The sequence below is a fragment of the Trachinotus anak genome, unplaced genomic scaffold (genome assembly GCF_046630095.1).
Source record: "Trachinotus anak isolate AG129_WGS33_773 ecotype Australia unplaced genomic scaffold, CSIRO_AGI_Tana_v1 ptg000028l, whole genome shotgun sequence".
In the NCBI taxonomy this organism is placed as follows: Eukaryota; Metazoa; Chordata; class Actinopteri; order Carangiformes; family Carangidae; genus Trachinotus; species Trachinotus anak.
The window spans coordinates 23,025,877-23,042,075 of record NW_027273879.1 but is presented as its reverse complement, the minus strand read 5'-3'; the positions used below and the strand labels follow the sequence as shown (position 1 = coordinate 23,042,075).

The window sequence follows — 16,199 nt, the reverse complement described above, 5'->3', positions numbered from 1 at the left end:
ACACCTTGAAAATTTACCAAATTGATCTACATGCTATATTTTATCCAAATTGAAATAAAAACAGACCATTGACTGACTGATGATGACCCCTGGCAAACAGGAGGCCAAGGATGCATTCAAAGCTCAGTTTGTCATTTAGAAAAATCACAGCCAGCTGCAGGAACAGGGAGGAGAAAACGAACAAGCTGGAAATATAGATGAATATATTCTGCTGTTATACAGTAGGACTGTACATAATTACAGAAACAGGTGAATTCAGTGATTGAACAATGCTCATTGGCTGGAGCTTCAGACCACACCGCAGTCAGAACCATGGAGAGGGTCCCTCCTCCACAGGATGATGACATGAGACCAGGGATGCTCGGATCACTCCACGTCACAGTTTCAGGTGGGCTGCGCAGCTGAGGAATACCCAACATTCACAGTTTGTAACAGTGATTCAGCAGGTGAGACACGGGTGTGAGACAGCTTTGTGTCATTTTTGCCCCGTCCAGGTGACTGCGGGTGGAAAACAGAGAACAGTCTAATTTTTCCTCTTTTTCCAGAATGGAGTCCAGACGTGATGTGGATTTGGAGGAGTGCTGCCCAGTCTGTGGAGATAGGGTCTCTGGATACCACTACGGTCTGCTCACCTGTGAAAGCTGCAAGGTAGATTTTTTTATTGCACTGGACGATTAAGTAGAAAAGTTCTTTCAAAGTTTTTTTTCCTGTTAAAACGAGCCCCGCGGGCTTCCTTTGGAACAGCTGGTCATTACAGATGCGGTTTTCACATCTGGACATCTGCCTGCTCAAAAGTGCGTGCCCCTCACGGGAGCGCGCACAGCTGAAGTAAAACTAGATACTGTAATGATTTATAAAGCAAAGTATAAAAAAGCTCTAATCTCTGAGCTCTTCAGTGATCAGATGTGAGGTCTGTAGTGGTCTCGACTCATCGGTGTGTATCAGACTCAATAGAATGAGAATTTCTGTAATAGTCCGTCTGAAGCATTTCAGACTTCAGTTACACGAAAGTGTTTTTCTGAAATCAGGTTTAAATGTGAAACAATGTGTTTCCCAACTTCATTAAGCTGCAGAACTGCACCTGTTGTACCTGATGCGTTTTCTGCAGCGGTGTTGCACCTGCCGAACTGCGTGCCCTCCTCCCTCAGACCAGCTGTTACATGGATGAAATTTACAGTGGAGCCAGCATGGCTGAACATATACTGATAACATTTGTTTCAGCAAAATAAATTCACGCCCTCACGCTGCCCAAACAAATCTCACACCAAATCAGAGGAGAGGGGCTCCTTCATGAAAACATCATACACTGAGAGTTAAACAGGTTTTCACTTGGTTAAAGTCTGGACATCAGACTTCTCTCCACATCTTCAGCACCTTTTTGAAAAACAGCTGAGCTCAACTGATAAGAAAGTTCTGTAATCAATCCAATAATGGATCTTCTTTGAAATTAGTTACAATAATATAATACTATTTCCTATGATAACGTGTCTGCCTAATGAGTCAATGTAAATGTAAAAAATGTCATTTACTGCCTCCCTGCTCTTTCCATGAGTGGATGAAGAGCAGAGTCATTAACACATGAACATAAGTCATAAAGTAAATTAGCCACAGATGTCCAACTGACGTAATCCATCTTTAATGAAAAAGAATACATTTTTGATATAATTTAAAGATGAGTGTGAGCAGCTGTCTCGTGTCTCTGTCATGAAACATGGGAAGTATGAACAGGGTTTATACTTTTATTATCTTCTGTCACATCAGTATTTGTGTTTATTAACTGTCTACATGGGAACTTTATAGTGAAGAAGCTGAAAAACTATCTATCTATCTATCTATCTATCTATCTATCTATCTATCTATCTATCTATCTATCTATCTATATCCAAAATGTGTATTCTCCTGGATTTTGTCAGTCTTGCGCTCTATATACCCATATACAGTATATGTGGAGGATAAACCAATAAATGTCTAGTTTTATTTTTTACACGTAGAGTATGATTTTAAAAAAGATTGGTGTTTAACCTCATTTATTTAAGAATTAGAACTTTAATGGCTATGAAATGGTCACACAGTTAAAGAGATGTTTTATGTTTTTGGATGGACATTAGTTTTTGCAGCAGGTTATAGTGTCAGAGAGCTTGCCTCTTCATTTAGTAAGTTTCCACTGATCCTCCTGTCAGACCTCTCTGTGTCAGAAACCATTCAACGAAGGAAATAGTTCCATGATACAGAAAGGTCTGAGAGGATTATACTGAAGAGGTCGTCTTCTGTTCTGCATGCTGTGCTGGGTCTACTGGGTATCATGACAAGACCCATGACTGCAACAATAGAACTGCCTTCTTCCAATGGGTCCTTCCTCTTCGTCATCACTCACAGGGGTTTTTCAAAAGAACAGTTCAGAACAACAAGAAGTACGTCTGTGCAGAGACCCAGGAGTGCAGGATCGATAAAACTCAGAGGAAACGTTGTCCATTCTGCAGGTTTCAGAAGTGTCTTAATGTTGGCATGCGGCTGGAAGGTGAGGATGACATCTTTTTTCTTTAACTGCAATGTTAATGTGCCGCTTAGTAAAATAATGAACTGCTGTATGAGAAACCTATGCAAGGCCTTGTATTAACACGTAGGTTTTATTAATTCCACATGCATCCTCCACGTGTCCAACTGTCTCCTGCGTCATGCAGCCTGAAATAAAGTTTTCAGTCCAGTTAACATATGAGAGGAATCAGTTCTACAGTCTTTGTTAGTTCTTTAATGTCTGCAAAAATTGTAAACATGGCTAAAATTCACATTTCAAGGAATATGAATCAGTTTTTCTTCCTAGTGAAACAGACCCACAAGTTGTCCTTTCTAATGCCCAGTTGGAGAGGACGTCTTCAGAAATTACTGTGGCATTACTCTGAATCTGTAGTCTTCTGGTGAACTCCTGTCCCTGACCTCTCTCATCAACAAGATGTTTCCTCCCCAGTGCTGCTGCTCACTGGATGTTTTGTGTTGTTGGCTCTATTCTAAGTAAAAAGTCTAGAGACTGTGTGTGAAAATGTCACTGAGATCACATTTTCCCTCATTCTAATGTTTGATATGTGTTTTTTTTTCATTTATGTAGATAACAAGTTTGAAATATAGAGAATAATAACATTACTAGTTTCATTGCAAAATCAGCACAGTACCAGTTTTTTTCCAATTTTACCTGTCTTATTAGTTAAAGCATTAAGATTGTATTTAAACAGAAGGTAGCACTAAGAGTAACTCAAACACTAACACATCAGCTTGCTGAGAAGGCTTTGCCCAGTGTGCCCTAAAGATAAGGAATATGGTATATGTCAGTCATAATATAATCAAGGTTATCTGCCCAGTAGGAAAGTGTGTGTGTAGTTTACATCAGTGAAAACCAGCTTCATGAAGTCCTCTAAACAAATCAACTTTTCTCCTCAGCTGTTCGTGCAGATCGGATGCGAGGTGGCAGAAACATGTTTGGCCCCATGTACAAGCAAGATCGTGCCCTGAAGCAGCAGAGAAAGGCTCTGATACAAGCTGGTGGATTCAGACTGGAAAGCAGTCAAACTCTGGGCTACTCAGCCCACGAGAGAGACTTTACCTTCACAGGTGGCCTCCAACCAGACTCCATCGTTGGAGTCTGGTCTGGCACCCCACTACCCACAGCACAGAATGACTGCATCACCTACCAACCTCCATCACTGTGTTCACCTCTGCCCTCTGACTCACCTGGTGCCACCAGCGACTGTGCAAATCCACCAGGCTCTGCTGAGGGAATCTACACCGACTCAGATGAGCTACACTCAAGCTCTCCACAAGGTCCCAGGATGCCTCAGCTGGTGATGGAGTTCCTGCTGTGGGATTCAGATGAGCTGAAACTCCAGACTAAGGTCAGTGCTCGTCTCCAGCAGGAGCAGACGGGCTGGAGGAGACATGAGAACCCCATCAGCTTCAGCCTGATGTGCCTCATGGCTGACCAGACACTGCTCTCCATCGTGGAGTGGGCACGCACATCCATCTTCTTCAAACAACTTAAGGTTAGAGCCCACCTGGTTGTTTTGGTTTTATATACATTATTAAAAGAAACGCCCTCATCAGTCCACATCACCCTGCTTTACCTGTACTCTCTAGCTGGAGTAGACTCATATGTACAGTATGTTCTTTCATGTCATGACATATCATGGAGGTGACTGTCATGTTTCCATGCTCACAACAACAATTGTTTAGGTCTGAAGTGGTTCAAATGAGGTGAAAGGGTCTTGTCTTGAAATGCAGATATGTAATGAGTCTGATAAAACCTGTGTTTAAACCATATTAGCTCTTTCTTTTTGCTCTAAGGTGAGTGATCAGATGAAGTTACTGCACAGTTGCTGGAGTGAACTGTTGATCCTGGACATCATTTCCAGACAGGTTCTGTTCGGGAAAGAGGGCAGTCTGCTTCTGGTCACAGGGCATGAGGTGACTTTTTTTTTTTGTCAACCATGTCAAAAAATTTATTCCATACATTCCATAGTCTACTGTCTTTAAGTCAATATTATGTCATGCTGTTCATCGATTTATTCAAATCCAGATATTTGTTTCAGGTGCAGCTGTCAGACATAGCCTCTCATGCTGGTCCTACCTTGTCCAGCCTGGTCCAGAGAGGACAGGAGCTGGTTGAGAGGCTCCATATACTAAAGGTGGACAGACAAGAGCTCGCCTGTATCAAGTTCCTCATCCTCTTTAACCCAGGTAAGTGACAGTGCATGCTTTTTATCCAGAAAGGTTCATATTTGCAAAAAGTCTTGTTCCACACAGATTTGATCACTTGGATGGTGAACTGTCACTTTCACCAAAGTACCTTCCAATATATTATATTGCAAGCATCTTTACAATCAGAGCCCATTTCCAAAATAAGAACTTTTCCAGAGGCACTGGCCATTTTAAGAACTGCACCTGCATCTGGAGCAAAGGAACCTGGGTCTAAACATAGTTCCAAGGGTCTGCCAAAAAGGTCTAAAAAAGGGTCCAAAAAGTCTAGGGAATTTATAGGTGTTACTATCAAATTGTAAAGGTAATGTCAGGTACACAGTGTACAAAAATAACTAATAATAACTATAGCTGGTGCCTCTGCAATTCTCTAGTTCTACTCCATGATATGAAAAGATTTGACAACCTTTGCTATATTCAGTCTTTGTTGTTTTCCCTTCCCCACACTGATCAGATGTGAAAGACCTTGAAGAACATCAGCTCATAGGGAGTGTGCAGGAGCAGGCTGAGGGAGCCCTGCTGGAGTACACATTGTGCACTTCCTCTCAGCACCTTGGACGCTTTTCTCATCTGCTGCTGTGTCTTTCTGAGTTACGCTCTCTCAGCACCCTCGCTGAAGACTACCTGTTCTGCAGACACCTCAGTGGTGAGGTGCCCTGCAACAACCTGCTCATTGAGATGCTACATGCTAAGCGCAGCTGGGCATGAAGACTCAAAGACTTTGTGATTGTCTGTATATGTTAGCATATGGAAGCAGACAGTGTAATACAATAAGGAGGGGGATTGCTTTTAATTATCAGTGCCAATGATGTACCGTTATTGAAAACCTGTAAATAATGGCTAATTACTAACCTGAAATCATTTCATTTTTGAAGTTGTCATTTAATTCAACATGAAGTGTGACTTTTGGTCACTTTGGGGAATCAGGAAGCAACAAGCTGATATGGCAAACTGGTTAGCAAACAATCACCTATTTACATTTACACCCAGCAGTCAGAGTTTGTGTTCACCTGACAAATGTAAGTCCAATACCCCCCTCTCATTTAGCTTTGGTTTGGTCTCCATCAACCCCAGACAAAAACATCATGGTCTTTAGCATCTAAATGCTCGACCATGATCACCAGCTAGTTTCTAACTATGTCTGTCTGCTTCTTGTATGACAGCTGGTGGACAGTGGGTTCAACAGTGGCCTGCTTCTCCTTGAGCCTGAACCAGAGTAGTAGGGTTATGGGCTATAAAACCAAGCAGTGAGCTATGTATAGCTGAGATGAACTGCAGAGTTGGTGATGATTAGGATTCAAGCCTGAAAGGGGGTCATTATTTGTCTCATCTAAAATTCCCATGAGCTGGAACAGGCTAGAAACATGATATAACTGGAAATAGTGTGCAAGTGCTTCCCACGAAAGGTGAGCCCAATCTGCCAGATGGTGTAATTAAGGCCCAAAACTGTAGCTTTGGAAAGGCCACACTCCACACCATAAATTTAAATGATACACAAGTCTAGTTCAATAGTGTGTTCAATAGTGTGCTTAAAAGCCTCTTGGACCATAAAAGCATTTCTACATTTTTGACATCTCCTCCTAAACCATAGCTAGGATTGCTACCAAATTTGCCTTAGATCATCACTGGACCAAGCTTATCAAAAGCTGTACAATCGTTGTTATTTAGTTTGTAAGATATTAACCAATAAACTTAACAAGGCGTGGGGTTTAGCAGAAAAATAGCCAAAACTCATGACCAATTTGTTTAATCATCATAAATCTGAGTACCTATATTCTTGTCTATTGAAGCATTTTGAGCCCGGCCCATAGCGGGCACCACAAACCACAAACCAAACCCAGTATCACAGATAAGCTGTGCATCCTCTGGAGTCAAGTATCAACCAGAATCTGAACTGCCATATTGACTGGTCCAAGTGGGCGTGGCCATCATATATTTGTTCATAACTCAAGATACCTTTGAGCAATCCTGATTGAACTCACTGGAGACATCTTGAGATATTCATTCACTCATTCATACAAAATCCAATGAAGACGGGAGGAATGGTGGAACACTGAGTGCTCAGTTACTGAAATGCTGCAAACTTTGTGATAATGAAGTAAGTGTGTGAAGTGGTCTCACTCCTTTAAACTGAATTTAACTAGCCAAACTGATGCCTGAAACACGCTCATTGCTGCTCATGGCTGCTCATGGCTTTAATCTTGGCCGATTGAGCTGCTTCCATTTGTTGATCCCTATGAGTGACAGCTTTCAAATATTAGTCACGTGATCCATTGTTAATATTAAAATATTATAATTGTTTTATTTGCTTTACGAGACTTACAAGACTGCTTCTAGTGTCTTCTGTATCTACTTGTTCCAACCTTTCATTGTAACTGTGATGCTTATTTTGATTGATATCTTCACATGCAAGACACTGTGCTTTTTATTGGGGAATCATTAGATCATTAAATCACTCTCGTCATAATTTCAGCCTGACATGATGTATTTATGAAACAGTTGGGATATGGAGTATAATATGCTGTCAAATAAAGGTCTGAGGCTGAAGAAGTGGCAGACAGCCCATCGGAAGCACCGGGACACATCCTGGTGGCCTGAGGGTCGTTTTAGCCTCTTGTGAACAGTCAACTTGACCAGTAATAATAAAGCAAGGACATGGACCTTTCGGAATCCACACAGCAGGTGCAACTCTCTGGGCCACACCCACAGCACACATGTAGCATCCACTTTCTCCTTTAATAATGTGTAATTGATAAAATGGTTAACAATAATATTTAATCATATCTATATTTGGACATATTATTTTCATATTTGTTGGTAATTTGTTATCTGAATGACTTTCCAACCAGATGAACATAGCAGCCAAATTTATAACCTCTCTTATAGCCAGTTACATCAACAAAATTAGAGTGAACAGGGTGGCCTGGGATGGAGTGAAATTTCTGGCATGAATAATTGTTTAGTTTGCTCCTGGGCTGAAGCCATGTCTAGACAGAACATTCTGAGTTCGGATGGAGCCACTGGGCAGTGCAGCAGGGATGAAGAGGTTAATGACACTGAGGTTGATTGGTCCACTTTGCAAATCTTCATGACACATCCTCTAGGAATATAAAAGCTTGTTATTTAACATTTAATGGAACATGAAGGCAGTGGATGATGGAAAAGCAGGCACACTTCCTGCAGGTTAAAGTCAGAGCACATTAGACCTTTGTTATCAGTTGCTGAGATCCCACTGATTACACCTTCAACCACCTGTTTTGTCCACTCTGCTTTAATAAAAGCCTTAATCAACATAATGCACTCATCTTGTTGTGTGGAGGCACCCTATCTGATCTTGTCTACCTCACCGGAGCCCATTTCCTACCCGACCTTGACATCCAGCTGGCATCAAGCTGGCATCCATCCTGTACAAGGACAAAACATGGCAGCATGATTGAATACAGAGTGTTAGCGCCACATAAGAGGTCTTCAGTTGGGATGAGGCAGAATCTTACCAGTTAACTTACAGTGAAAAATACTTCATTGAAGAAAATGAATAATATAGTTTTGGGTCTTTGATTGTACTTATCATCAGATTATGCTTATCATCAGAGAAGAGTAGTTGTAGGAAAGAGTATGGGGTATACATTAATTATAGAGTTTGTTGTATCAACACAGGTAAGTTGATGTTCGTTTCATAAGAAAATGTCATTGGTACACTGGTCAATTTGGTGACAACAGTGCTTAGTGACTCAGGAGCTTTTCAGGAAGGTTTGCTGTTAAAGTACAAAACATGTGAGTGGGTCACAGTTCATTTCCTCAGCTTTGGAACATGGTGTCTCTAAGGCACCACAGTTGCTCTTGATGTTCCTTTTGCAGACACAGCAACTGTGAAAACAACCATCAGATCTATACTCTATTTCAATGTGATGTTGTTTCACCTTGTAGAGCTTTTTAGAATAGACTTTTTATAATGGAAAAAAGTTTGGGTACTCCCACCAAAATATTTGGTCAATAAGGTGAAGGAGGTTTCATTTAACATCACCCAGTTAGAGCTCTTATTGTTCAATTCAGAAATTATATTGACATAAGATACATAAGATGTGCCTTTTCATACTACAACTGTAGTCCCTCTGTTTTGGATGAGTATACTCTACCTGTAAACTGTGGCAAGATATTTATAGGTTTATCTTGGATAATATCATGTTATCATCTTTTTTTTTTTTTTTTTTTTGTTTCTTAAGGATTTGTAAAAAATATGAAAAAGAGTATTTTCTAATCAGTCTCATTATATTGTTTGCAAAGTTTTAAATGTGCTGAAATAAAACTTCACTTTCATGTTTCTAACAAAGAAAATGAGCTGCATTATATATTAACTGACTATATCATTATGACTTCAGCAAGAAAAAAAAAACAGAAAAGTGATTAAAACTGTGACATTGTGCTTTTCAGTTAACTCACTTTTATTCATGTTTACCCATGGCATTTTTATTTTATTTTATTTTGATATTAAGCTATTATTGTTTTTTTTCATATCATTATTAACTCATATGTATTTTCATTTATTTTTATTTATCTATTAAATTGAAATGTTTCTTGTTTATTTGTGTCGTTGGATGAATGCTACTCTGAAATGAAGGAGAAAAGAAGTCTCCTCAGTCTCCGCCATAAAACGAAAGAAGAAGAAAGAGTCACTTCCTTTACTTCCCGGAAACACAAATCTAAATTCACCAAGATGGCGACACTGACTGTGAGCCGGCCACCGTTCGGGGGTTTCAGTTTCGAAAACTGCAAGAGGTGAGCACGTTTCAGTCGCTGAAAGTCAGACCAGAATAACTACAACACTTTGTTTAATCAGTCTGTTTCTTTTATATGTCGACCTTGAGAGCAACAGACGCGTTTTAACACGGTTTTCCTCGCTATGCTAGCTCATGTTGACTTGGCTCCCATACAATGACTCAGGCATTTCCCCACGCTCCGTTAAGGTTCATTTGCGTCTATGGTTGAACATTAACATTTTTTTTTCTTGTTTTAGAGCAGTTGTAACTTGTGTATAACTTCTCTTAACAAAGTATGTAGCATATGTGTTTTTAATTTTTATTACTGTTGTTTTCCGATAAAGAAAATGACAGGTCGGAATTTTTTCCCTCTTGATAGTCAACCGGTTTCATATAAATAAACTAAACAACCACAGCACCACAAACTGCTAAAGACTAATGGAGCCACTGTGTGTGAAAAAAAACTTCATAAATAATTTAGCAAACACGGATTATTTGAAGCAAAGCCTATGGTTTAAAACTAGCAAATGTTCATCTAGGTCTGGCGCATGGAAACAATGCAACATGCAATGGAAAGCGTTTGCTCTCTGAACCATTACACTTCAGCACTATTATATACACAGACTGAATTGCTGTAATAGATTAGACATTTCTGTTAAGATTATTTTAAATCTTAACAAACATTGCCAGTCAGAAGTTTACAACATCCCCAATTTTGCAGTTTTTATTGGAATTTAAGGAGATAAAGTCCAGAGAAAAACCTTACATGGTACAAAGATAAATGGTAAATTGCCCAAAAAAAAAAAAAAAAAAAAAAGTTTAGGTCACTTAGAAAGTCCTGCAAATGGGATGAAATTATGCTTTAATTTCAGAAACACTGAGACATTACACTGTGTAAATTTAACAGCTGAAAAAACTGAGGTGTTGTAAAACTTTTGACTTGTAGTGTAGTTTAACTAAACAATAGTTTATTTTAATGTATTTTGACAGTGGAGTAACTGCCTGAGATTTTGTTTTGTATAGAATTTCAGCAGTGTGTTATTAACAGAGCCTAAGATTTATTATGCTTGGCAGCGTTTGTTTTACAACTCCACTGTCTTTCAGTTATACAAGTGCCTTTCTCTTCTTATTCTTATCAGAAATGCACTTCTGGAAGGCGAAGTTAACAAAGTGGGATGCAGTTTACCTGCTGCTCGTAAAACAGGAACTACCATCTGTGGCGTTGTCTTCAAGGTGAGTTACAGAAACCAGAGGCCTGTACTACGAAGCAGGATTTGAGATTATCGAGATAGCTTCAGGTTTAACTGTGGGTTTTCAGTTTTCAGTCCTACGACAGTGGTTCACTGTGGTAAATCACCCTAGTAACTTATGCTGGACTGTCAACCTGCTCCGGATCAGGTTAACTTCAGAGGATCAGATCAAAACATTACTTTAACTGTATCACATTTTCAGACTAGTTTGTTCATCATCAGACAAAAGAGCAAAAATACTCAGTAAGAAACTTTAAAAATTCATGCACTTATTTACAGTAGATCTATATCCTTAGTCTGACTTAAATAATTAGAAATAATTTCGAGTGTTTCTTCTTTATTCTGGTAATAAGATCATATTGTTTACATTCCACCTTGCTTAATATCACTTTTGGTTGTTTGCTGTAACCAAACTTACTGGCAAGTATCAGTGTTTGTTCACATATCACATTATTTATTATTACACAATAATTATTTATTCATGGTTCTGACAGTGTTGCTTACATTTAAAAACTCTTGCCTTTTTCACAAGAACGAGCTCACAGCTAGACAGGTTAACCCTGGTTTATCTGAGCCAGTTGATAACCAGCTTCATAGCGCTGGTTATCAGGACAGACAATGTTAGCTTCAGTTAAACCAGATAATGAAAAATTATCCTGGGTATGATGAACTTGCTTCGTAGTACAGGCCTCAGGGGTAAGTACTAGTGTGTTGGTCTATCTTCTTGTGGATTATTGAGCATATGGTGTAAATGAATATTCAAACACAGAATACTGGCCAAGCTGAGTTAAATCTAGTTCTCTGTGTTCACACTGGCCGACATGAATACAAGGTGATACAGGTATGGGCTGAATTTAGGGTCAAAAAGATTTTGAGCTTGTAAAGTGATGGTCACAATTAATTCCAAAGTTTGTGGTTATAAATCAACCTTTGTGAAAGCTGTAAAATAAATCAGCAGGAGAAATTCAAGTTTGTACATGAGTAGAAAAGAGTTGTATTTGATGATGTCTTTCTTTGAAGGATGGCATTGTCCTGGGAGCTGACACCAGAGCCACTGAGGGCATGGTGGTGGCAGACAAGAACTGCTCCAAGATCCACTACATCTCCCCCAATATTTAGTAAGTGATGGGTTTTCAATACACTGCAGGTGTTCATATTCTCAGAGTGGTTATTTGAGTTATTTGCTCAGGACTCATATTGTTCCACACACAGCCTTTGTGTATTCAGATGAACAAAGATGAACCTAAGTGATGCATAATAAAGTTTTTGTAAGAGTCCACATGTGTTTCAGTTGTCACTGTGGATGGAAAAACATGTTATATAGTAACTTAAGAAAATATGTGGGTTGCATAGTTTTATTGTTTTCAATCTTCATGTAATGGAGTTGAGATGTTGTATAACTAACGGGCTGCTGTGTTATTGTCTAGCTGTTGTGGAGCCGGAACAGCTGCAGACACAGAGATGACCACTCAGATCATCTCCTCCAACCTAGAGCTGCACTCGCTCTCCACTGGCAGGCTGCCACGTGTGGCTACTGCTAACCGCATGCTCAAACAGATGCTGTTCAGGTATGCTGCTCACACTGCATCAGTGTGTCTGAGAAACTGTTGATTGATGAAATAACCACATTTTCATTGGTTGGTTTTGTTTCATTTAAGTGAAATAAATACCAGACAAATGAAGGTATCTAAATACATTGATGCAAAAATTTGTGTTCCAATTAAATATCAAAACGTCAGTCAAGCGTTTCTGCCTCAGTGTTGCCGACAGTTGTGGTTGGAGGCATTTTGTTTTTACGTGGTCTGTACAGACGTCACATTGTCATGAGAGCAATATCTTCAAATCTACTTGGACTCGAGGATGAACTGATACAGATTTTGGTGCTCACTGTGACCTCAGAAAACATGTTTTTGGTCATAGGCCTAATAACTAATTATGACAAAATTTACATAAATGTCTAATAGGATAAAATGATAAAGCAATGACCTTTTATATTGAAAAAGGTCAAAGGTCAATTTCACTGGGACATAATATTCTGCAAAAATGCTTGTGGCCATTATTCAACACTGTAACTCAGGAAGAAACGGGGAGGTCAGATACTGAACTGGTGACGCTGATCTTGGGTGTCCACCTTAACCCTGTGGTGATTGTTCTGTGCTGTTTCATTACAGACAGACAGGTGTCAAATAAAAGGAAAACCCACCTCAAAGTGTTATTCCACCACGTGTCTCCAGAACAGCCTCACTGCTCCTTGTCATTGATTCTCCTTGTCTCTGGGCTCTACTGGAGGATGGACACCATTCTTCTGAAAGATAGTCCCTCATTTGGCGTTTTGATGATGGAGGTGGAGAGCACTGTCTAACCCTTGGTCCAAATAGGTGTTCGGATATGTAATGACTGAAGCTCTGTGAGGTCCTTGAAGACAACTGGACTTCTTTCAGGTTTTTGAATACGTTTCACGTTTCATCTGAAAGGGTGAGTCGGTGACTCTCAGGACCACCTCCAAGGTGACAACCCCTCTAAAGGTTAAATGCTTGGGACTTCCCCATTTGCGTCTAGAACTGAAGAAGCCTTTCAGATGAGAGGTGAAACATCTTCAAGGAACCTAAAAGAAGTCCAGTTGTCTTCAACTCTAGCGCTTAAGACCTGTTCCTTAATCATTTTCCAGCTTTTTAAATTGTCACTATTACGAGTCTGGACAGACACCAATGCAAACTGAAACTCGTTGAGGTATAATTCTAGTTTTATGCTTGATGTGAAAAATTTAGTCTCTGATGTTTTATTCATGTGCGTGTGTGTGTACATGTGTGTGTTCAGGTATCAGGGCTACATTGGAGCTGCTCTGGTCCTGGGTGGAGTGGACTGTAATGGTCCTCACCTTTACAGCATCTACCCTCACGGCTCCACTGACAAGCTGCCCTACGTCACCATGGGTCAGTCTTAAACTCTAACACACTTGTCATGTTTCAGCCTGACTACTTGAAGGTTTTTTTAATGAACCTCATCTTCTTCATTTTTATAAAACTTTGTCAGAACTGCAGATGTCAGATTTGTAATGAGAGCTGATGTTAATTTTTTAACACATGCATAACATACACAGGATCCCCTACCTTTATTATAGAAGCATTTTGACCAAGATATTTACTTAGGACATCCAGCTGAAAATCATCATTGCACTGATTCCTTAGACTGTGAATAAAGACATTTCTGAAGAAGCTCAGAGTGAGCTGCTCCACCATTGCCATCTTGGCAGTGCCTGACTCCACCCCTAACTCCCAGCTAATCCAAAAATTGGCAAAGAGGTGGGGCATGTGTGGAGCTGAGCTTACAGTATGCCTGTTTGTGGTAAGCATATGCTCACCCACCTGTCACTCAAAGAGGCCACAGCCTCAGTTATACATGACTTTAAGCCTTAATAAAATGTAAACAGGTGAGTTCTAGAAAAATGTACCCCCCGTACAGTTGAAGGAGGAAGTTACAAATATATTTCCGATTACGTCACTGAGGCAGAATGAGTATGACACTGTCTGTTAACAACTCATCAGTTGTCTTCCACAAGCTAGCTATGACAGTGGGTAGCTTTACAGATTAGTTTGGGTAAAGATGAATGAGATGAACACACCAGTTTGTTAATCCCAAGGACACACATGTCAAAGTTGTTGAATCAGGCCTGATGGCCTGTTCTCTGGGCTGAAAACATGGACAATTTAAGGCCACTGATCCAGGTTTTCTTTTTTAAAGGCTCCGGGTCCCTGGCTGCTATGGCTGTGTTTGAGGACCGCTACAAGCCTGACATGGAGGTGAGTCCATGGCTCATATGTGATTCATATTAAATACATCAGACTATCCTGTGAGGTTTCTGATCCCAGACTGACTGCCTGTAATGCTTCCTGTCAAAGGAGGAGAAGGCTAAGCAGCTGGTGCGTGACGCCATTGCTGCAGGTATCTTCAATGACCTGGGCTCTGGGAGCAACATTGACCTGTGTGTCATCACCAAGGGCAAAGTGGACTACATCCGGCCCCACGATGAGGCCAACAAGAAGGGGGTCAGGTGAGAACCACATCAGTGTTGCCTCTAAAGCTGTTAATCTGCGGTTTAATTTCCTCCACATGAGAAGTTGAGATGAGTTTGTTGATGCTGAACTGAGGGAGACTCAGGTTTTCAGTTAAGCTGCTCTATAGCAGCTTTTCAGACAAACCCAAGTTTCTCTCTGTCGCCTCCTGTCAGCCACCATTTCATTTCCTTTTACTGTTTATACTGAATCTCACTAATGTGCAGAAATTAAACTGGTCCACATACACACACTTTGTTACTTCTGTGAATTGAATTAAAATGAAAGCTCTGGGTCGCCCCAGTAGCTGCAGTAGCCAGGGTTCAAATCTGGCCCAGGCCCTCTGCTGCATGTTAACCCATCATACCCATCAACAACTGTTCACATGTGCATAGTTGTACAGAAGGAAGTGGTGTTGTCTCCACCTCTGCTTTAACAGAATGTCATCACAGAGCATGTATCATCTTGCATTGGACTCATTAATTGTTGCTTGTTCTGTTTAAAGAGTGAGTGAGCTTGAAGCCTTGCAGCAGTGAGTACAGATGTTGAGTGTTGTGGTGCCGCCGCCTCTCACACTGATCTGAATTTACTACTAACCAGCTCTGTTTTTTTAATCTAGTCGCTTGACTTGCTTAGTTAGACTCTTCATAACTCATGTAGATGCTTGTGTTTGTACAGTAGTGTGCTGTGCTGAGGATCAGACCTCAAGACTTTACTGCCACTGATCTATTCCTGGTATGACTGAAACTCATTATTCCATGTGTCCATTTCCCCTACTACAGAACTGGTGACTACAAGTACAAACGAGGTACCACCGGTGTGTTGACAAAGGTGGTGACCCCCCTGGACCTGGAGGTGGTGGATGAATCTGTACACACTATGGATACCTCCTAAAATACTTTCTTGATGTGACTCACCACCTGTCAGAATTCCTAGTTCAAATGGCTTGTTTTTCCATGATTTACAATAAAAATGTTTGAGTTGATTCATGTTTTGTTCTTGTGTCTTGTTGAACTGGAGTTTTTCCATGTATTGTATGGACATATAGATACAGACAGGGAATCTGTGGAGAGAGGATGATGTAGCAAAGGAGCAGCAAAAGTCAAAACTCAAGTCATGGACTTTTGTTACAAGTTGGAGTCCGGCATTAAAACTAGTTTCAGTCTTTCCTGTTGAATAAAAGGCCCTGGAGGCTGCTGTTCAAACACATCTGTAAAACAAGGACTGTGCAGTTCAGTGCCGATTAGTATGACAGTCTAACAGTGTTTCTGCATCATGGTACAGAATATTATATTTTGGAATATATAGTTCTCTCCAAAGATATCCATTTGATTTAATGAACTCAGACTGCTAAAGCCTCATTAACGAGCAGAGAAGTGAGGGAGATATCAAACACT

At 40.3% G+C, this 16,199-nt stretch overlaps 2 protein-coding genes across 3 annotated transcripts; both read left to right on the top strand.

The window, feature by feature from the left end:
* The first annotated feature begins 300 nt into the window (after positions 1-300).
* On the top strand, positions 301-7,210 carry nr5a1b (nuclear receptor subfamily 5, group A, member 1b). Its single transcript, XM_071466698.1, has 7 exons — positions 301-446; positions 546-648; positions 2,377-2,518; positions 3,433-4,031; positions 4,333-4,452; positions 4,578-4,725; positions 5,198-7,210. The coding sequence occupies exons 2-7, from the start codon at positions 547-549 to the stop codon at positions 5,449-5,451; spliced, it is 1,365 nt and encodes a 454-aa protein (XP_071322799.1). The 5' UTR covers positions 301-446; position 546; the 3' UTR covers positions 5,452-7,210.
* A 2,154-nt stretch (positions 7,211-9,364) lies between these two features.
* On the top strand, positions 9,365-15,787 carry psmb7 (proteasome 20S subunit beta 7). Of its 2 annotated transcripts, XM_071465808.1 has the most exons (9): positions 9,365-9,519; positions 10,640-10,733; positions 11,771-11,868; positions 12,178-12,318; positions 13,568-13,683; positions 14,492-14,550; positions 14,650-14,801; positions 15,308-15,334; positions 15,585-15,787. In XM_071465808.1, the coding sequence occupies exons 1-9, from the start codon at positions 9,458-9,460 to the stop codon at positions 15,694-15,696; spliced, it is 861 nt and encodes a 286-aa protein (XP_071321909.1). In that variant the 5' UTR covers positions 9,365-9,457; the 3' UTR covers positions 15,697-15,787. The 2 variants fall into 2 exon arrangements, with proteins under 2 accessions (XP_071321909.1, XP_071321910.1); XM_071465809.1 differs by lacking the exon at positions 15,308-15,334.
* Positions 15,788-16,199: the final 412 nt, after the last annotated feature.

Coding starts and splice junctions, on each gene's coding strand:
- nr5a1b (XM_071466698.1), top strand. CDS start 547: ATGGAGTCCAGACGTGATGTGGATTTGGAGGAGTGCTGCCCAGTCTGT. Junction 649..2,376: donor TCACCTGTGAAAGCTGCAAG/GTAGATTTTTTT, acceptor CATCACTCACAG/GGGTTTTTCAAAAGAACAGT. Junction 2,519..3,432: donor TGTTGGCATGCGGCTGGAAG/GTGAGGATGACA, acceptor TTTTCTCCTCAG/CTGTTCGTGCAGATCGGATG.
- psmb7 (XM_071465808.1), top strand. CDS start 9,458: ATGGCGACACTGACTGTGAGCCGGCCACCGTTCGGGGGTTTCAGTTTC. Junction 14,551..14,649: donor GCTACAAGCCTGACATGGAG/GTGAGTCCATGG, acceptor TTCCTGTCAAAG/GAGGAGAAGGCTAAGCAGCT. Junction 15,335..15,584: donor GAGCTTGAAGCCTTGCAGCA/GTGAGTACAGAT, acceptor CCCCTACTACAG/AACTGGTGACTACAAGTACA.